Raw genomic sequence first — 22,840 nt, 5'->3', positions numbered from 1 at the left:
GGCAGGAGAGGGAACCACTAGTTCAAGTGGTTTACCACTATCCCTCAGTTCCCTGGGCTGGGACCCGGAGTAGAGGGCAGGCCCAGGTCTCTCCCTCTCCACTCCCCTCCTCTAGGACTAGTGGGGCAGTTAATATCCCAGTTCAGGGGCAAGAAACAGCACCCTGACCCCCCTCTAGAAGAGAAAGTGCGAGACCCATCATAGTAGTGCCAGCAATTTGCCACACAACATAATTTACATTTGGCTTCTACTTTATTGCCAATACTGTGGAATACTGGTAACCAGTTGCATCTTACAGTATGTTCTGTTTTTTAAAGACCAATTTTTCACAATACTGGCAATAAGATACCACTTTATTGCTAGTGTTCCATCTTCTAACATTGGGGGGGGTGACAGTAAGAGTGTTAAGTATCAATTTTTCTTCACCAGTTTAAAAAACAAAAACAAAAAAACCCATACACACACACCCAAATAAACTGATGTTATTGTCACATACCTTAAAGCAGTTTCTTCTAATTCTGTGTGATTTTTGTTGCTTATAAAAATCAAGGACAAACACACACTCACTAGAGCCAAGTATGATGTGGCCAGATGACACTCAGTGCTCCACTAATGAATTTTATTCCTGACTAGCAACAGGTTATGAAACTGTTCTTGACCAGAAACTTTAAAAATTGTTCAATTTTATGAGGAGGGCCAATGTCCACTGGTAATCTGTAGCATAATTTGAATAGGTGCCTTTCACATTTCAACACATTTTACAAGAGCAGGTAAACCCTGATTTTCTAAACACTGAATATTCAAATCTCCATGTTATCTGAAATTTATATTGGTCCAGTAATCATAATTTGAATTGAATCTGATTAACTTTTACAAAACCTCAGTTTGTGTGCATCCAAAATATCATCAAGAACCCTTCATAAAAATCAGGATTTATTTGTATTCCGTTTTGAAGTTGATATTCCTCTTTTTATTAAATGAAACAGTTTGAAGAACTTTGTTAGGAAAAAACCGAATCAAAAGTTTTACATTCAAACAGCAAGATATGTAGGTAAACTTGTATTGAAATAGTCTTAGTATTAACAAAATGTGAATACAGAAAAAAATTACATGAATGCAACTTTTCTTTCAAGAAAAATCTATAGCAGAAATGTAACATTTTAATAGCTGGACTCCTGAAAGAATTTCAAAGAAAGAGTATCTTTTGTATATAATGAGCAGCGATGAATGAAAATAGAAAGCTACAGCATAACTCAGGGATTTGCTCAATAACAGTCTTCAATTATCTATTTTGAAAGCCCAGAAATCATATTAAAACAGTATATAATACTGGCTCATTTCAGATGGCGAATTCATGGATTGTTCACTGTTACTCTGAATCATAGAATATCAGGGTTGGAAGTGACCTCAGGAGGTGCGGGAGGGGGTGGGGGGAAGGGGCGGCTTATGATAGAGTATATACAGCATACATAATGAATTAATATAGTAGCTACAAGAGAATAGCCTGCTCTGAAAAAAAATCTTACTGAATTTCAATAAAACCTGTGGAAGTATTTCTAAAAGGATCTGTTTCAACAACTGACTATAGTGGCACATTTAAAAAGGCACATTTAAAAAGGTTCATTCCAGCAACACCTGGCTCTGTGAAGCACATCTAAACTATTCACACGCCAAAACTGCTGATCCAACAGAATGATTTATTTTTCCACTATAGACGATTCATGAGTTACTTGTTCTGAGGTATGTATAGGCTGTGAAGGACATTTATTAGGCCCACATTTTTAAACTTGGTTGTTTTATGGCTGAACAGTCTCTGCTGGGATGAGATTCCCTGTAGTATCCAACTGCATACATTTACATGAACACGCAGAAACTGGACACTCAGTATGGTCCCTGGATGAGAAAGGAAACACGGGATTATAAAATTGTAAAGGAACAGCTTTGTAATCTCAGTCCTGTATTTCCCAAAATGTAAATCTGTGCAGCAACACGATCAAAGAAATCAACAGTTGAACATAATTTGGAAATAATAATAAAACATACAGAATAAATCAGCAATTAGTTATCTGAAAGCAGAGGATCAATCCTTTTAACTATGAAAATATAGGCAGAAAGGACATAGGAGCTCAGAAAGTAAGTTTTATACTGTCAACTTGAAGTAGATAAAATTAAAACAACATTCTCCCCCTTGTCCTGTCTGTATCTTTGAAAATGCTCTCTCTAATATGTAAAATGGTGACACAGTCAAAGTTTAAATTCAAGACAGGAAATCCAATATAGTGTGACAAACTGGGCTCAAATATCCCCAGCAGTAGTAGGCACCAACTGCAGGAGGTATAGCATGACATCTAGAGAGAGGAGACCCTAATTTAATAACATCCTACAGTTTAATGGGATAAAAGGCTACTTACTGTGCATGACACAGAATAGTTAATGGGCAACATGCCACATCTTGCAATAAATCACGAGGCAACCTAGAAACTAATCCTAGCTATGCTACTAAACTGTCAAAATACAACTCCAATGAACCTGACATTTGACACCTGTCATCACAACATGAGAAAACAGAAAGGAATAAGTTTTTAACACAGTACACAAAATTTAAAAACAAGACAAAAAAAACCTCAGGACTGTCAAAGTGAAATCACTATTTACATTTGGGAAATTAACACTCTCCCAGATGCTCAGCAATAGCTAACCCCTAGTACCATGACAAACAGCAGCCTTTTGTCCAGCTAGCAAGTTCTCCACTTTATCAGACTGCTTCCATAGGCTGCCAGCTTCCCTTTCCATTGGACCACCCCTAACAATGGCTGTCCCTCACAGGAATTCTCCATTTCTTTGATCCCTATATCAGGAAACATCTCCCCTACATCTTTCCAAATAGAACCATCAAGCAATACCAATATACCAAGACAGTCTTGGAAAACAGAAAGTTTGTTCACACTTACAGCTGTTTCTAGATAGGGCATGCCTTTCAGCACAATGGCACAGGGGTTAATTGGATAATTGGCCATTACTGATTATAGTGTCTTGCAATCACACACAACTATCTTGAATCTCAAGCAAATGCTCAGACTCTCCACTGTGGAATGACAGCAGAAAAATGGCTCTGCTGATATATACATTCCATGCAAAAGCTAGTGTTAATGCAATATTAAGATTTGGAAATCGAGGATTCAAAATCAGGAGATGCAGAGTTAAAGCTGAAATCTCAACCTTAAGTGTGGTTCACTTGTTTTACATAATACCAGACAAGTAAATACTATATTTAACAAACATGACAGCCAAGGAGGTATGTCCGATATGGCACATTAGATATAATTTATATGAGAGGATACATGTTTAATTTTGCCAGTTTACCTGAACCAGCTGAGCATGTGTCCAGCATGACCACCATGCCTGCAGTTGTGGCACCACGTAAACCAGTTGTTGAACTGGGCTAATTTCTTGTCCTTGCTAAGATCCACCTTTTCATCTGACTTTGATACTCCTATGGACAGGAAAGAAACTTTCAGTCAATATCTGTGCTATACTGGAGTATTAAAGAACTTAAAATTCAAATTAGGAGCTTGATTTGGAAGCAGAAATAAACTGATAACTGTAATTTTCATTTATTTTGCAGTGATAAATTAGTTAAGAAAATTATTTAACCAATGAGTCTATCTTGAAAGCTTCAGCATTTTTCTTCAATATGGTATTTCTCATTTGAGCACAAATATTTTGAAATATTATAGATGTTTACAGTGTTACCATGTGCATTTTCCATGACTTTTTGGTACTCCCAATACTACTGAGATCTTACATTCTGGCTTCTCAGTAGGTTTCAAACGAGAGTATTTGCAGTTCTATTTTCAGATTTTATAAAATCACTACCTAAGAGACAATTAGCAAAATTAATAAACAGGAAAAAAATGTTAATATACCAGGAAGGATAAAACTAATAGAATTATATTGCTAAGCTACTGTTTTAGCTCTTATTGGTCACAGTAATTTCTGCTTGCCTATTAATAGCTTTATTTCACACTATTTCTTTTGCAATAACTGCTACATTTTCTAATGTTACCTATTTCATTGCCAGGATTTCTCTTCTGCTTTGGAAGAGTGTTACTCCAGAACCACATAGTAACACATCAATAAGCTATAAATGGAAACAATTGTAATAAAGAAGTTTTAAAATGGACTGGTGAAACAGTTGGGAAAGGATGTGTGTATGTATGACAACACAATACTATATTCCATGTCTGTAATATCACAATACTGAACTATAAGCATGGTTGGTGAGAGAAAGCATCAACACAATTTGTTTAGCATTTAACCAGTAAGACTGAAGGCTGTTACAGCCATGAAATAAGCCTCATGACACCACAGCGGAGGACACATTAGTTTGCTAGTTAGCAATTAAATTTTTGCAATACACATTATACATTGTACATATGGGGGAGCATCACAAGATGGCTGGCCCTTTCTGGGGAGTCAGGACCCAGTCTACCCATGACAGGCTTCTTTAAGGAGAACAGTCAATCTGTAAGCAATTAATTGCCAAGAGGGTGTGGTTGGCAGCTAACTAATGAGCACCTGGACCTGGCAGGAGGCTACTAGAGCTCAGCTGGAGGAGGGTGCTCCTGGAGAGAGTAGCTCCTAGAGACTCTAGCAGGAGAACTGCTTGCCTGTTAACTTCTATAAGGTGATAAGTGAAAGGACTGAGTAAAGAGGGGCCCAGCTGGGGAGAACCCAGCTCCAGGATGACAGTGGGGAATTCCTGACCTAGGGAGAGTGAACTTGTTTTGAAATACAACCCGGCAACAGGAAAGCTTGATTTAAGGAGAGTGAGCCATTTGAGCTATAAGTCTGCTCCAGGAAGAGTGTCTGTGGAGTCCTGAAATTGGGAGAAGACACTTGTCAATATTAGCCACAGTACCAGCAGTAGGGTTGGACTAGAGGGACTAAAAATGAGGTGTTTTTTGTTTTTTTTTTTTAAAACAAAGTTAATGAGCCCCCACAACAAGGGATGGGGTAGGGTGAGTCTCAGTGAGTGATTGTATATCTGCAGGGCCAAAAGGGGGCATGATCAAGGACATATCCCTGTCATAGGGGAGAGGAGAAAGAGAGAATAAGTTTTACTATAATTACATTTTAGAAATAAAGTGCTTTGGTTTTATTTTATTTTTTTTAATAGTTTCAAGGCATGGATTAATCTTATTCATGTTTCATGTTGCAGGAAAATGTAAACAGTTGAAAGTTTAAAGTAAGAAATGCATATTCTCTTGGATATATTTAATGGCTTTAACTTGCTGCATTGTCTTTGTTCTTCACCCTACACTCGTTGACAGATTTGTCAACAAGAAAGAAAGATACTATAATATTTACTAAAGTTGTATTTTTTACCTACTTTTTGTTTATAGCATGAAATTCTTAGCAATTCTATAGTATATTTCCATCTTGGGATCACTTTACAAACATCAAACTAATCCTAACAACCCTGTGAAGTACATAACTAAGTTTTATTCTCATTTTACTGAAGCAGAGAGATCAAGTCACTTGCTCAGGACCATAAAGGAAAACTGTATTAGAGTCAGGATTAGAAATCAGGAATTCTTAGTTCTTCCCTGTCCTGTGTTCTGACTACACTTCTACCTCGATATAATGCAACCCGATATAACATAAATTCGGATTTACACTGCGGGAAAGCAGTGCTCCAGGGGGGGCAGGGCTGCACACTCCAGCAGATCAAAACAAGTTTGATACAATGCGGTTTCACCTATAACGCGGTAAGATTTTTTGGCTCCCGAGGACAGTGTTATATCAAGATAGAGGTGTACTAGACTTACACTTCTCTCACATATGACTGGGCTCCAGAAGACTGAAGTCTTGAGTCATAGGATACATACATCTTCATGGGCAGTGGCAGCAACCGAAGAACAGTAGGGTGCGATGCCAGAAAGTACTTCATCTACTTGGGAGAGCCTACTCTCTAGTAGTGAGAGGGTAACCTCCATGTTCATAGAGGGAATTGGTATCTTACAGGGAAACAGTCAGGAACAATTTCCATACTATCAGGTATCAAACAATTGTAATCAGAGATCTCATCACTGAACCGGGTGGGATTTGAACCAGTGAATCTTTCACTCAATGAGAGAGGTATTTCAAAATAATAAGAGTAGAAAGAGATATTGCATTGCATTTGTGTCATGAAACATGGGCTGCTAATCATGCGCCTTTAAATAGTACAGCATTTTAAAGATTAAAAAGGAGTTTCTTAAAATTGTGCCATACCAGGGCAGCTGGAAACTGGAGTCCCCATATTTATTAGGCAAAGTGCACAGCGAGGAAGGGGTTTCCGACAACCAGGACAACTTGTAACCTTTGACTTGGTTGGTGAGCCACTTACTCCATATTGACTAAAACCTCGGCCTTGATGAGGTATGGCTGAACAGCTATAAGAGATTGATTTCCCACAGAAATTGCAACTCACAAATACCTGCAAAAACACAAGACAAAAGCCAAAATTAATAATAGGAATGAGATACTTGCAACAGGGTACAACCAATAAATTCTAGTTATGTTCATGAATTGAGAAGTTTTTGCTTTGCTGATTTAAGATAAAAAGCTAAAATTTCATCCTGAATAGACAGTCGGCTACAAGCTACAGAATTTAAAAAAAAACCACCACCTTAAGTCAATAACAGCAATGTATCTGAATTGAAATATACATAGGAGAGCCCATCTGAGATTCTAAACAGTACATGAAGATTAACAGATACAAAAGTTTAGAATCTTGAGAGATACAAGGCTATAGGGCTGTACAGGACACTATTTTAAGGAAAAAGTATTGATTGTGTCTTTGCATGTAAGATATAAAATGCCTTACATGGCTACACAAAAAAATTCAGGGCATTTTTTAATCAATATTTGTCATTGTGTGTGTCAGTATTTTCTTACAGTGAATGGGACAAGCGTGGAGCTCAACGCACTGCTGCAGTTTGAATGATTCTTTTTAGCAGGAGATGAAGGCACCTGCTTTCACCATAGAAAGTGCTGGAAATCAAAGTTGTTGAAAGGCCTGTTTCTACTCTTATAAAACGATTACATAAACACCTGCTAAAATACACTGAACAAAAATGAGCTTACTTTAATAAAAGACTTGAAAGCTTATTTCCACTGTTTTGTAAAGGGAAACTGGATTTTTTCAGTACTATTTTCCATCATCTAACAATCAAGATTGCAGCTTTTGTCAGACCACCGCCACCCTGCCTGCCCTATGTACATTTAACAGGCTCTTGCAGCAACATTTTCAGCATGGCCTTAAACCAGGCCTTCCTTTCTGCTGGTAGAGGCCAAGATGTGGCTAACAATGAGTATGTGCCTCATTTCTCTATGCAAGTGTGACAGACTGACAATATCCTGAACAAATCTTATGAATTAAGTTAAACCTTATTGAATACCTTTGGGGTACATTGTATTAAAAAGGCAATTGTGTATGTGCTATTGTGGCAGTATGTACTCTCTCTTATAGGGAGGAGGGTTGCTAATGCACTTCCTCTGTTATCAGCCCTTTGAAGCTACCCTCTGGAGAGGTATACATATAGTTCACACTCCATTTTTCAGGGACTAACAGAAAGACAGAAATTTTAGACAAACGGCCTTTTTTAAAATGCCTCACAACCTTCTTCCTCAGCAAATGGATAGGATCCCTGAGTCCAAGAAGGTCCCAAATCCTTTAGAAAGGGTTGGATGGTCTGGACCTACTGAAGGCACATAAGACTGTGCTAGGTCTGAGCGGACGCTGTGATGAACGTTTAAAAGGAAACCCTATGGATGAGGTGCTGAAGGACTAACTTTTTACCTTATTAAATGCTCACAAAAATATAATTCATGTTTACCTGCGCTAAAGGTTTTGAACTGGGATCCAGCTTACTCCTATGGATGTCAAATTCTGCTCGTTTATGCCAGAACCTCCAAGCATCCAACAAATTCCTGTAATTCTCAATCCAATATTGAACCCTTTCATCCTTAAGTACGTCAGATGGAGAGCCCTAAAGCATGAAATAAACCACCAACATACAGAATACTAGGGATGTAAATTAATTGTTAACACGACATGCGTCAGGGTCTGGGGTTGGGGTCTGCTGTCAATTTGTTTTAAACATTAACCGCAATATATTAGTGCAGGGGTCGGCAACCTTTCAGAAGTGGTGTGCAGAGTCTTCATTTATTCACTCTAATTTAAGGTTTTATGTGCCAGTAACACAATTTAACATTTTTAGAAGGTCTCTTTCTATAAGTCTATAATATATAACTAAACTATTGTTGTATGTAAACTAAACAAAGGGTTAAAAATGTTTAAGAAGCTTCATTTAAAATTAATTTAAAATGCAGAGCTCCTAGGACCGGTGGCTAGGACCCAGGCAGTATGGGTGCCACTGAAAATCAGCTCACATGCTGCCTTCAGCACATGTGCCATAGGTTGTCTACCCCTGTATTAGCGGTAATACTAATACTTATTGGTTAGTATTTAATATTTTACATCCCACAATAGAAGTAACTTTTCTTCAGAAGGTTTCACATGATTTAATAAAAGATATCTGAAGCAACACAAAGTAGTATGACTAAAGGAAACATTCAAGATTATCTATTAAATAAAAAAATTCACCAAACATGAGCTATAATACAATACTATGCTTTAGTACTGTTCAGAAACCCATGTATCTTATAATTGTACAACGCTTTGCTAGGAGCATGATTAGGGACGGCTCCAGGCACCAGCGCACCAAGCAATGACATGGTAAGGATCCAAGTTCTTCTGCCACCAGTTTCTGGGAAGTAAGGAAAGTACTGGGACATTTAACAGAGCACCATCCCAGGATCCTGCACGGGAACTCAATCAGTATCAGACTGTGGCTAGGTGTGCCCAGCCCAGCTAGTGGAAGGGGAAAGGAGTACTCCATGAGAACCTCTGCTTCTAAGGTGCCAAATGAAACACTGAAAGTAAAACTACATAGGCTCTAGATGGTATATCTCATTTTTTTAGTACATGCTAAGAAGTACTTTTTAGTTCACTATATAAGATTTATTACTATAGTGCTGAAGAATAATGGAGTAACCTGAAATTACTTCAGAGAGAAATACTAACCTGGAGCATACAATAGCTTGCTGTCTGGACATCCCCAGTTCTATCAACGTAACTTTCCATTAAGTCCACTCCATCTTTTGTCAGTCCTGTCAGAAGAATTCCTTCCAAGTTCCCAGCATCTTTCAGTTCATTTGTCAGCTTTTCAATGAATCTATTCAGCTACAAAAATAAAGGATTTCCACCTTCATGTTTTTCTCATGACCTTTTAATGTGATCAATTAGCACATGCTAACACATCAACTTTTTGATTAATTTTCTCCCTTAGAGGTATCTGCTGGAATTTATGCAGAAAAATGAGTCTAAAATACAGAAACATCCATTTCACTGCATCGGAGTCAAAATCCTGGCAAACGTACTCAAGTTTCCTCACATGGTGGGAAAACAAAAGATGAGCCACCATTTCGGTAATTTAAAAAATACCCTTTCCTACTGTCAAACAACCTATCTGACTTCTCTTAACCTAAGCTGGAATATAAAACCACGATTTGAGGACTTCAATAACTCAGACATAGGTTAGGGATTTGTTACAGGAGTGGGTGGGTGAGATTCTGTGGCCTGTGTTGTGCAGGAAGCCAGACTAGATGATCCTAATGGTCCCTTCTGACCTTAAAGACTACAAGAGTTTGCTGTTCTACCAGCACAAAACGTGCTCTGAAGTCAAGTCTTAGGGCTTGTCTACATCACAAAGTTGCAGCGCTGGTGAGGGGGTTACAGCGCTGCAACTTAGGAGGTGTACACATCTGCAGAGCATCACCAGCGCTGCAACTCCCTGTTTGCAGCGCTGGCCGTACTCCCGTTTTGTCTCGGGTGTAGAGGATCCAGTGCTGGTGATCCAGCGCTGGTAATCAAGTGTAGACACTTACCAGCGCTTTTCTTGACCTCCGTGCAATAAGCAGGTATCCCAGCATACCTGAGGAAGCCTCTCTGGTAATCAAGCTGGTCTCCTTCCCGGGTTTGCTCTCGCGTTCCCCGAACCCCCGAGCAAGCAGGTCTCCTTCCCTGCGGTTTGCAGGGGGGTTCGGGGAACGCGAGAGCAAACCGCGGGGAAGCTGGTCTCCTTCCCCGGTTTGCTCTCGCGTTCCCCGAACCCCAGTGCAAGCAGGTCTCGTTCCCCGGTTTGCTCTCGCGTTCCCCGAACCCCAGTGCAAGCAGGTCTCCTTCCCTGCGGTTTGCTCTCGCATTCCCTGAACCCCGGAGCAAGCAGGCCTCCTTCCCTGCGGTTTGCAGGGGGGTTCGGGGAACGCGAGAGCAAACCGTGGGGAAGCTGGTCTCCTTCCCCGGTTTGCTCTCGCGTTCCCCGAACCCCAGTGCAAGCAGGTCTCCTTCCCTGCGGTTTGCTCTCGCGTTCCCCGAACCCCCGAGCAAGCAGGTCTCCTTCCGTGCGGTTTGCAGGGGGGTTCAGGGAACGCGAGAGCAAACCGCGGGGAAGCTGGTCTCCTTCCCCGGTTTGCTCTCGCGTTCCCCGAACCCCCCTTGAAGCCGCCCAACAGCGCTGCAGTGTGGCCACATCTAACACCACTTGCAGCGCTGGTTGCTGTAAGTGTGGCCACTCTGCAGCGCTGGCCCTATACAGCTGTACTAATACAGCTGTAACAACCAGCGCTGCAAAATTGTAGATGTAGACATACCCTTAGAGATTAACACACATTCTCTTTGAAAGAGCTTCTTCACAATTAGACAACAATTTAAGGAGCATTTAAACAGCAAAGAAAGAGTTTGTGCAGCTTAATCAGGTTAGTTTGTTACAGGCATGAAAAACTGTTTACCCAACTTTTCCCATGAAAACAGTTTAAACAAATTTACATGCCTAGATAAGATCACTAATTGAAGGATGCTTAATTTTTGTTTGCTAACCTGACCATGGGTATGTGAGCCAGACAAAGGAGAAAGAAGGGCAACCAAGAGACAGATTGTGAAAACTTCCTCTACAGAGTTTGGTCCTGATCCAGCCATTTACACCATGCAAACAGAACTCTCTGTCAGCATGAAGCACCACTGAATTAAGTGGGCAATCACCTATGCAGAATCAGTTGTGGATTAAGATCCTATAATTATAAGATTGCTAGTAAAGATACATGGCATTAACAGTATGTGTATCCTGTTAGAAATACATCTATTAACGTAGTAACATGCTATAAAAATAGTGAAAGTATTAATACTGACCCTAATTATCACAATTGGAAATCAGACTGAAGGTATAATCTGATTTTCAGATTATACAATAGTTAATTTATTCCTTTTTATTTTCAGGAAAGGAACACATTGTATCATTACGTCCATTATTCACACTTTTAGAATTTTCTATAAAAGGTTCTGATTAAAAATACAGGATGGCATATCAGTTTATGCTCCTATTCAAAACACACACTCACCTGTGCATCATTGAGGAATTTACACGCAAATGCCACTCTGTCTCGTACTGCTACCTTATTCTCATACTGTGAGGAAAGACAGACACATATGGCAATATAAAGCTCAAATTTCCAAATCACTCATTGCTTCCAAACAGAACAGTACGCTTACTGTATAACTAATGCCATGAATTTCATTATGCATATGAATAAGAGGTGTCCTCGCATTGTGATATTAACTCTTTCAAGTACCAGGTACCTTTTTATGCTTAGTCATAAAACGATTACCAGGGGCAATCTACCAGAATGGCAAGAAAGCCTGACCCGACAAATTGCACTTCAGTCTATGAAAAGCTGGCAAGTTACAGTGCTGGTCCACAGTGCTTCCAGCATGTATACTGGAGAATACATCCAAGCAGCAGGGAAACATGCAAGGTTAACTCACGCAACTAACTCAAAAAATGAATCACGACTAAAATTAATTGTGATTAATCGCAGTTTTAATCGCACTGTTCAATAGAATACCAATTGAAATTTAATAACCATTTTTGGATGTTTTTCCTTTATTTTCAAATACAGCAAAAAATACAAAGTGTACAATGCACACTTTATTTTTGAAATATTTGCACTGCAAGAAACAAAATAGTATTTTTCAATTCACCTCATACAAATACTGTAGTGCAATCTCTATCATGAAAGTTGAACTTACAAATGTAGAGTTATGTACAAAATATAACTGCATTCAAAAACAAAAAGTCCACTCAGTCCTATTTCTTGTTCAGCCAATCGCTCAGACAAAAACAAGTTTGTTTACATTTTCAGGAGATAATGCCGTCTGCTTCTTGTTCTCATCACCTGAAAGTGAGAACAGGCATTCCCATGGCACTGTTGTAGCCGGCGTCGCAAGATTTTTACATGCCAGATGCGCTAAATATTCATGTCCCTTCATGCTTCAAACCACCATTCCAGAGGGCAAGTGTCCATGCTGTGGACAAGTTCTGCTCGATAACAATCCAAAGTAGTGCGAACCAACATGTTTATTTTCATCATCTGAGTCAGATACCACCAGCAGAAGGCTGATTTTCTTTTTTGGGGGGATTCACGTTCTGTAGTTCCCGCATTGGAGTGTTGCTCTTTTAAGACTTCTGAAAGCATGCTTCACATCTCTTCCCTCTCAGATTTTAGAAGGCACATCAGATTCTTAAACTTTGGGTTGAGTGCTGTAGCTATCTTTAGAAATCTCACATTGGTACCTTCTTTGCATTTTGTCACATCTGCAGCGAAAGCATTCTTAAAATGAAGATGTGTTGAGTCATCATCTGAGACTATTATAATATGAAATATATGGCAGATAAAAATAGAGCAGGAGATATACTATTCTCCCTCCAAGGAGTTCAGTCACAAATTTAAAATTAACTTTAAAAAAAAAAAAAAAAACAAAGACGACTGAGATCACCCTGGAAGCATGTCCTCTGGAATGGTGGCTGAAGTATGAAAGGACATAGGAATGTTCAGCATATCTGGCATGTAAATACCTTGCAATGCCAACTACAAAAGTCCCATACGAATGCCTCACGTTCAGGTGATATTGTAAGTAAGAAGCCAGCAGCATTAATTCCCCTAAATGTAAACAAACTTGTTTGTCTTAACAATTGGCTGAATGAGAAGTAGGACTGAGTGGACTTGTAGGCTCTGAAGTTTTACATTGTTTTGTTTTTGAGTGCAGTTATGTAACAGCAACAAAAATCTAGATTTTGTAAATTGCACTTTCACGATAAAGGGATTACATTATGGTACTTGTATGAGATGAACTGAAAAATACCAATCATCATTTTTAGTGCACATATTTGTAATCAATTGGTATTCTATTGTATAACAGTGTGATTAAAACTGATTAATTGCAATTAATTTTTTTAATCACAAGTTAACTGCAATTAAAATTGACAGCCCTAATTTAAATAACACAGAATAGAAAGTGTACAGTGCTCACTCTATTTTTATTACAAAGATTTTCACTGTAAAAATGATAAACAAAAGAAACAGTATTTTTCATCAGGAATCCCAACCTGTCTTTATTTTTTATTTTTTTTATTTTAAGGTAAACTGGGGGGCGCAGGGGAAATTAGAATTAATTTTCAAGTATATCTTTTTTATTTAAAAAAAAAAAAGTACCACTTATTTATTATCCTTCTCTTTATCTTGTTGGTCCTGTTTGTGTTACCTTTTGCCAATCCCTTCTTAGACCCCTGTGACTGGTTTTTAGTGGATTATTTTATGAACTGCTAACCCTCCTTAGATTTGCTCTTATTCCCCCACATCCTGGAGAGTGCACATTTGCTGAAAGGGAGAACATTAATCTCAGCCTCACTTTAAGTCATGACTGCTTTTCCTCACAATGTCTGGACAGCTATCCCTTTGATGCCAGTTAACACTGATCCATACACTGGCCAGAACAGTTTCCATTGAGTGACGCCACTTTCTTGCCTCCCTTCCCCCAATCACTGAGGGACTAAATATGTTGCCTCTGCAATGGTTCAGCTACCTTGTGCTCTGGGGAAACAAGAAATGGCAAATGGGAATTGATCCTGGGGCTCCTACATAGATAGGACCCTACCAAATTCATGCTCCATTTTGGTCAAATTGACAGTCATAAGATTTTTTAAAATAGTAAATTGCATGATTTTAGGTGTTATTGAGTGGATCATGACCCAAAAAGGAGTTGTAGGGGGTGGGGCTGCAAGTTAGCGTGCGCTGGGGGGGGGGGGAAGAATAGTACTGCTACCTTTACTTCTGCGTTGCTGCTGGGGGCAGCACTGTCTTCGGACCCGAGTAGCTGGAGAGCGGTGGCTACTGGCCAGGAGCCCAGTGCTGGAGGCAGAGCTGCTGCCAGAAGCAGTGCAGAAGCAAGCATAGTATTGTAAAATATTGCCATCCTTACTTCCGCACTGTTGCCTGCAGACTGGGTCCCTGCTCCATCAGCAGCGGTCACTTTCCAGCTGCCTAGCTCTGAAAGCAGCAGCGCAGAAGTTAGGGTCGCATGGTATGGTACTGCCATCCTTACTTCTTTGCTGCTGGTGGGGCACTGCCTTCAGAGCTGGGCACCTGGCCAACAATCGCTGCTCTCTGGCTGCCCAGCTCTGAAGGTAACGCAGAAGTAAGGGTGGCAATACCAGGACCCGCCCCCCCCCCCACACACTCACACTCACTCCCTTTTGGGTCAGGACCCCCAGTTTGAGAAACGCTGGTCTCCCCAGTGAAATCTGTACAGTATAGGGTAAAAGCACACAAAAGACCAGATTTCACAGTCTGACACGCATTTTTCATGGCTGTGAATTTGGCATGGCCCTATGCATAGGATTACCCTATTCCACTATGCCAGTTGTTTTAAGAAATTTTGATTTGTTTTTCCAGAAGATAGCCTAAGCAAGGTTGTCAATCTTTTAAATATTTTAAAAGATCAGTTTTCTAAATTTGCTATAAAACAGCAAAGACGACAATTGAGTGAATTCGAATGCTAACTTAAGGGAAAACACGAAGGGAAATTTGATGAACTTCTCTGCTTTCTCAATTTGCTTTGCTTTCCCTTCCCTCCCCTTTTACCATCTTTTCACTCATTTGCTTCCCTACCTGCTTAAGTATTTTCTTTACATTGTCTTTTAGTGTTTGAAAGAGAGAAGATCCCAACTATAAATTTAAAGGGTTATTCATGTAGTTTTGTATAGTTTTACAGTAAGTTTACAATTAAAGAAAAAATCCTAAATTACCTCTTAAAAGTTTTACTATGAAGAGAACTTTGACATTTTTAGCTAGAATTTTATTCCATCTTTTATGGATTCATGAATATCATAGGATTTTTTAAAGGAAATATTCATAAGAAAACAGTGAGCATCAGGAGGAAGTAAACAAGAATACATTCTATTTAGAATTAAATTCAAAGAATTCATGTATAGACCTCTGTATACAGTTAAAGGAGGTTTAGTGTGACAAAAAATTGCTTACCAAAACTCCATCATACGAACCAGATTCACTTGTCAGAAAAGCAAACATGGCACACAAGTAGGGGTTGTTTAGTTGTAATCTCAGAGTGCTGCACATTTCTCTCCAAAGGGAGTTCTTCTCATCTGTATATCCTGATAAAGCCATTGCTACTACATTGAGGTTCAGATCACCTGATTAACAAAAACCGCCAAGTACAGGGATAAAAATTCAGAAGCACTTGTCCAATAATCTGAAATAGCCCACATATGCTGACATTCAGACATATTTTCCTCGCTCCCTGCATCACTAAACATTAAAAACTAATGAAAAGCAATCTATTTAAATAATATAAAACAAATACCTTCATAAAAGAAAAAAAGACTGATCTTGGGTATTGGACTAGATATCAGCATTTCTAGGGTTCTAGTGGGTGTATTTTGTACAGGGCATGAGATCATCCCTTGCTCTTTTAAGAGATTAAGACCAATAATGCATTAAAGAAAGGAGTGACAGATCAGAATTTGTTAAATTCTCTAACATGGGGCCCAATCCAACCCTCACTGAATTAAGTGCATCAAGGGTGGGTATTCATTTGCTGCCATTAATGCCCTGATGGGGTTTCTATGCAAGGGAAAACTGATCTAGCAACAGTAAGGCAAGTTATCTGCAACCAAAAAAAATAAAAAAATTGGAAGGTACAAAAATATACCTTTTCCAGAAGAAGCTCCTTTATTTAGGATCTGGATTGCTCGCCGTATGTCCAAGTTGAAAAGTGCCACAGCAGCAGCTCTCTCCCAGTCTCCTTCTTGTTCCAAAGAATTTAGAAAGGGTTCCACATCTAGATCCATTCCCTTCTTTATCCACCCACAGAGCTGCAACGCCAATGACCTCTCCTCACTTAGATACTGAATAATATCTGCCTGCCTATCCGACCCACTCCTTCTATGCCTCAGACTCTCTGTTGTCCCTAAGAAGAAACAAAATTTAAATTGACAGACAATTTGCAACATTTTAATTTCAAGCTTCACTGAAAACAAAGTTATTTACAAAAGAACATTTACTAAACTTTTGTTTTAGCATTCGTATAGAATAGAATTTGGTGTAAATACATGACTTCTTAGTATGTACATCAAACTGATACTTATTTCCAGTCAAGTCTTCTTACCAACACAACATTCTGGAAACTCTTCATTGCTCCTATGAACTTTGTAACAAGATTCAGATTTGAAAAAGCAAAAATTGAGCTTAAAAAGGAAAGAGGTGACAGAACAGCACATGCTTCCGTTATTACTAGTATTCTATTGTTCATTATTTCTCTCAGCAGCCAAACACGTTCCAGGTGCTTCCCAGAATAAAAAGACATGATTCTTTCTTCAAGGCGCTTAGCCACACATTCTATAAGTTCCTTGAAGCAAGACCGATATAAGTGAAACATCTTTTTATTCAGCTAAGCAAGCACATGGCATGCACATATACACACACACACACACACACACATATCCCTCTTTCTCTCTTTCGCACACACGAAGGACTTACTCAGTACTTTGGTTTACATCACTGATTATATTATTCTGACATATACAAAGAAGTAACCAGTACAAAGTCTATTTGACTGCTGCTGCATTCTTAGTCAGAAAAAAAACAAACAAAACCCTATATTGTCAAATGGTTACAGAAAAAGAATGAATCATTTTCAAGCTTTTACATAACATCAGGAAAAGCAATGTTTGAAATAAATCTTCATGACCTTTCAAGTAAGCTGAAACCCATCTTGCTCTATGTTAACGGACTTTCAAAGCACACCAGAAATTCTGGGTGCTATTGCAAGAAAAATTATGTTTCATTTCAAATTACCATATATACTCATTCATAAGCCAAATATTTTTAGTAAAAAAGGGAAGCACCAGAGACAGAGGTTGGCTTATGAACGGGTATAGAGAGGGAGAGGTGGGAACATAGCCCCTCCCCGCAATAGAGGGAGCAAGGAGAGGCAGCACAGCCAGAAGGGAAGAGGCCGGACCAGAGTCTCTCCACTTCTGGCCAGACAGCTCTCCCCCAAAGCAGCTGCAGCTCCATGGCTGTCCGGCCCGGCCCGCCAGATCAGGCTCCGCTGCCCGGCCCGGCACGCCAGATCAGGCTCTGGCCAGGTCAGAGACATCCTCTGAGAGGCAGAGACACAGAATATCAGGGTTGGAAGGGGCCTCAGGAGATCATCTAGTCCAACCCCCTGCTCAAAGCAGGACCAATCCCCAGACAGATTTTTGCCCCAGATCCCTAAATGGCCCCCTTGAGGATTGAACTCAAAACCCTGGCCAACGCTCAAACCACTGAGCTATCCCTCTGCCCCAGCCCTCCCCAGATAAGGTGGGAAGGGATGGGATGGGGAGAGTGTGGGGGTCCCAGGCTGGGGGGGGTCATGTGCAGGGTGGTCACAGGGGTTACTCCCCTGACCCCCAGCTTCTCCTCCACAAAAAAATTTCCCCACCAGTTGCTGTCCCAGCCTGTCAGGGTAAGCAGCTGGCACGCCTGAGACACTTTGTTTACTTAGGTTGACCTCTGTGCCTGCAGACCCTTGAGGTAAACAAACCATCTCAGCCCACCAGCACCTTATCCTGATGGCCCAGGAGCTAAAGTTTGCTGACCCCTGAATTACAGGGTTGGCTTATGAATGGGTTATTGAAAATTTCCATTTTTGCTTCTGCATCTTGGGGGTGTCAGCTTATAAACAAACTGGCTTATGATCGAGCATATACAGCATTTATCTAAGAGCCAAATTAAAAACTAATGTTTACTTGTGCTTCTGAATCATCTTTCTGCATATTTATTTTTTTTCCATATACTGTAACGTCTGTTCTAACAAGTTAACAATTTTGTATGACAAAAAGCATACCAGTCTCCACAAAGTTTTTGTAAACATGCTACAGTATAATTATTAAAGTAGTAATGTTCTTACCCAAAGATGACTTCACAATTGATTTAATGCCTGCATAAACTAAGGACCCTTTGTTTCCTGTAAGCTTCTGATCCATATCTTCAGTATATTGTTTCATAAGTATTCACATGTATAGGAAACATGAAAAAGTCTTAATGTTTAATTACAGGAGAAAGACCTCATTCTTTCAAATATGCTTCTATTCAAGTAGTCTTACGTACCAGCCTCTCCACAATAGGATGGTCACCTGCAGAGCACCATACTAATGGACCATTGTAAGCAAAATGTATTAACATTTTAATAAATTAACAAAAGAAAACAGTACGACTGTATAGCTGTCAAAGAAGATTTCCTTACTTGCTAATTTGTTTATGGGTTGGCTGGTCCCAGCTCACTAGGATTCTGAATAGCACCCCCCCCGCACTCCCCCAATAAAATGAAGGGAGATACAGTCTACATCAGCAAAAATCTAAAGGGCTAAAGTTAGAGAGAGGGTGAATGGAGAAATGTCAAGTCTCCAACAAGAAACTTAATGGATTATCCCCTTAAGTGCCTACCCAGCATCCAAAAGTGTCAGAGACCTCAACATTTAGCACTTATTCCTGAATAAGACCATGTGTAGACACTCCTATTCCAAAAGTGCCCTGTTCCTGTTTATCTTAACCCACTTTCAAAGTGGATGTAGCTAAACAGAAAGAAGGCATATTCTGGAAGAGCTGTTTCTGAATAACTGTATGTATAGAGTATCAGAGGGGTAGCCGTGTTAGTCTGGATCTGTAAAAGCAGCAAAGAGTCCTGTGGCACCTTATAGACTAACAGACGTATTGGAGCATGAGCTTTCGTGGATGAATACTGAAGAATGCATCCGACGAAGTGGGTATTCACCCACGAAGGCTCATGCTCCGATACGTCTGTTAGTCTATAAGGTGCCACAGGACTCTTTGCTGCTTGTATGTATAGACAATTCCATAGCTGGTAAATATTAGTGCTTAGCTACATGGGAAAATTTACAGGTATAATTATACTTGTATAACTATGCTGGTAAATTTTCCCATTTAGACAAGCCCTTAGTGAAAGTGTACAATGAGCAAAAGGTGACTGCTTTTTACAGTTTGTCCACAAATGTGTGTTGCTTTTCACCCAAATGGTAGCCAAGGATATAGCATGGAATGGACCCAGTTTCCACTAGGCAGGGGGGTACTTCTACATTCTGAAATATTTAACTGCCTCCAGGTTTGTAAATATGACTGGGCCCTAAATCAGGAAAAGTATACAACTGTCTAAAAGGTTTGGAACTATTCAGGTAGATGAGTCCTATGCAATAATGCATGAAAATAAACATTTAGCACTTCCATACTTTTAATCTTCAAAGTGCTTTACAAACATTAGTTAGTCCTTACAATACACTCTGAAGAGTAGATATTTCACTTGTAAAAATGAAACATTTCCTAAAAATAAAGTTTAAAAAAAAAAAAAAAGGAAGAAGAGAGACCATATTTAATTTAATTTAAATGAAATATAAGCACTACCCTGATCATGCAAATAGGTACTTGATTGCCTCTGTAACTGTATTTTGAAGTGTCCTGGGGAGATGAAGGACATAAACACGTCTGGAAAGAAAACTACTAGGACAATATGTTTTTTCCTCCATTATTTTTTCCTCTGGGATTTGGAAAAGTAGAATTTCAATTCCTATGTTTAATATTCAGAAAGTATGTGCAATATCTTGCACTGTTTACATTATAAGCTCTTTACCCACTAAGTGTGAAATATAAATTGTTTATAGAGACTGATCTGCATAAAAGGTTCCTTTACAACTTCCCTTATTTTACAAGTTAAAGGATATAGTGCAGAGTGTACCAAAGCGACTTCAGCTGAGAATCTTCATTTCCAGCTAGAAGATGGTTTCTCCAGACCTGTTCAGTATCAAGGCCATACCTGGATAAAGCCCTGAGACGCATTTTGGTGGCTATGTCTTTTTCTAAGGAACTAGCCTTTCCTTCCTCTGTGCATTCGTACAAGTGTCGGCCACAAGCCCACATAAGAGATGTAACTGGACTCCATGCCAGAGAAATCCTTTCAAAAACTGTGAAGTCAGACATAGTTCTGTTGGGAGTCACAACTACCATTCGATTTTGACTTGTGGGATGCCATGCAAAGGAAGCAATATAATTGTCACAGGGTTGCACACTTCGTTCAATTATTGTAGGTTCAGTTTCATCTCCAATAGGTGTGGGAGTATGCTGCATATCATACAATCTAATAATATTACTATCCCTAGTTAAAGTAGCTAGCAGTCCAGTTCTTGTTGGACACCAAGCTACTTTTGTTAGGGGCTTTGGTTGCTCTGTTAGGGTTAAAACAGGCTTTTCAAATTTTCTGAGATCCCATATGGCAACCTGACCTTCATAGAAGGAAGCCACACGATCATGGAAGTATGGGTCTACAGTCACTCCCTGAACTGCCTTGGTATTTACAAACATTTTTTGGCTTGTATTTCTAAGGTCAAAGATAGCCAAGTTTCGGTGCATTCCAGCTAAAAGAAGTTTCTGGTCCCGTGGAAGCCAGCAAAGAGAAAGACAAGCATCATTCTGTCCTAATTCATAAAGCGGCTTCGTCACTACCAGCCCAGCTTCAGTATCTCCAGCTGAAAGTCTCACTTTCTCTGTGGCAACTGCACTCTCTGGAGTGTATTTGCTACTTATATCCCAGATCAATACTGAAAAGTCAGCCCGATGTTTATCCAGGCCAGCAGCAAGCCAATTGCTGTCCAATGGATTCCACGCTAAGGTATTACATTGCCGTGCATGTTTTGGAACAAATTCTTTTCCTATCAGCTCTTTGGACTTTGAGTTGTGATCCTGGCCCAGACTGGTAAGGACAACTCGACCGTTTGCTTGTCCGACGGCTAGCAGACATTCAGGATCATATTTTGGATACCAAGCCACACATTTCATGTATGGCGTGTCTGAATTTATTGACAATAACATAGCTGTAGTTTCTTCTGATAATCGCAAGGATCCTGCTTTGAGTTCTGAACTGACAGCAGACTCAATGTGATAGAGGCTCAATTCTGAGTCACATACAACGAATCTATCAACATGGTGTGGAGCCCAGAGAATATCAGGTTTGGAGCCACTCATGTTGCAATTATAGATCAATGCAAGTGATCTAAAATTCTGTAGGAAGACTCAGGTGATGTCCATCCACATGGAAACTGTTAAGAAAGGAATTGTAATGGTTTTAGTGAACACATTTTTATATTCGTTCTTTAGCTGCCTAACTCATCTTTAAATTAAAACTAGGACTAGGTCCTGAGTTATTTCTAAGGCAAACAAACATTCAAGCATTGTATACACTTAAGCTGAGATTGTAAAATTCTCCCCCATCACCCCAAGGTTCCATTCTCAACCCTCTTCTGTGTGTTATTGATGTAATAGGGGTGAAAACATTATCTACTGAGAAAAAACATCCAGCTAGTCTTCTCTGAACTGAAAACAGAATTTTCCATATGTATGAATCCCTGTGAATATTACTCCTTTATTATACTACCATGAGTATTGAAGTATCTCAGACCACATGATCTCAGACTTTAGTTCATCTCATGGGCAATATGAAAAAACTCTGTCAAAGCACAAACGTCTTCTTTGTGACACAAAAAAGACTTAAAAGAAACCAACTCATATACAGGCTAAAGTATTAGGCGCACATACACATATTTTGATCTTGTCAAAGGCACTTACAAAACTCTTAAGCAGCTCGTTTCTTTCCCTTCTGCTGATTGTGTTGCAATACAGAGTTTCGGTGAGGTTTTTAACACAGAACTGGATTTTAACTCAAACATTAATTCCCACCTACTATTACTCTGCTACAAAGAATCTTCACACGTTAGAGGGAGGATTTTTTTGTAGCTTTCCCTCCTCGGGGACACTCGTTGTGTGTATCATTTCGAGGAAATCTGCCTTCCCCCAGAGCAACGTGCGCATTTCTGGAAACCCACCCTGCGGCGCGCGGCGGGGAAGGCTCAGGCCCGCTCCGCTCCTTCACCGCGTACCCGCCTCAATCGCTCTTCCGAACCGAACACGACACTGCCACCAGCGCCTTCGCTTCCGGCTTCGGTCTCCGAGCAGCCCCCACATAAGGACCACAACCGCCCTCCATTTTCTACGCAGTCAGCAGCGCCGTTTGCCTACGTCACCAAGGCGTCGGTAACGGGTATTGTCACGTTCGATTGGCGGCCTGAGAGGAAGCCCCGCCCCGATACCGCCCCTGTTGCCAGGGCGACTGCTGGAGTCGTCGGAGAGTGGAAGTGCTGGTTTCCCGCCGCTGGAGGGGTTCTGTGGCCTGTCGCGGGGGGCGGGGCCGCGGCGCGAGCCTCGGGACCGCTCCACATGGGGGATGTGCACGAAGGGCCGCGCCCTGCGTCGCCACCAGCCGCTTAGCTCA

At 40.2% G+C, this 22,840-nt stretch overlaps 1 protein-coding gene across 4 annotated transcripts; it reads right to left on the bottom strand.

Annotated features, from left to right (window-relative positions):
- Positions 1–901: 901 nt before the first annotated feature.
- On the bottom strand, positions 902–22,581 carry MIOS (meiosis regulator for oocyte development). 4 transcript variants are annotated; one of them, XM_030550639.1, is made up of 11 exons: positions 22,395–22,581; positions 20,241–21,611; positions 18,416–18,514; positions 16,172–16,429; positions 15,484–15,653; positions 11,506–11,571; positions 9,134–9,292; positions 7,884–8,036; positions 6,277–6,481; positions 3,364–3,493; positions 902–1,893 (listed from the first exon to the last, which is right to left on the bottom strand). In XM_030550639.1, exons 2-11 carry the CDS (start codon positions 21,535–21,537, stop codon positions 1,797–1,799), a joined length of 2,634 nt encoding a protein of 877 aa, XP_030406499.1. In that variant the 5' UTR covers positions 21,538–21,611; positions 22,395–22,581; the 3' UTR covers positions 902–1,796. The 4 variants fall into 4 exon arrangements, with proteins under 4 accessions (XP_030406499.1, XP_030406500.1, XP_030406501.1 ...); XM_030550640.1 differs by having other exon boundaries at positions 22,449–22,581; XM_030550641.1 differs by lacking the exon at positions 22,395–22,581 and adding an exon at positions 22,138–22,388.
- Between the last annotated feature and the right edge of the window lie 259 nt (positions 22,582–22,840).

Source organism: Gopherus evgoodei, chromosome 2, assembly GCF_007399415.2.
Source record: "Gopherus evgoodei ecotype Sinaloan lineage chromosome 2, rGopEvg1_v1.p, whole genome shotgun sequence".
In the NCBI taxonomy this organism is placed as follows: domain Eukaryota; kingdom Metazoa; phylum Chordata; order Testudines; family Testudinidae; genus Gopherus; species Gopherus evgoodei.
Note: the sequence above shows the minus strand (reverse complement) of the source record. Positions and strands in the feature narration are given on the sequence as shown.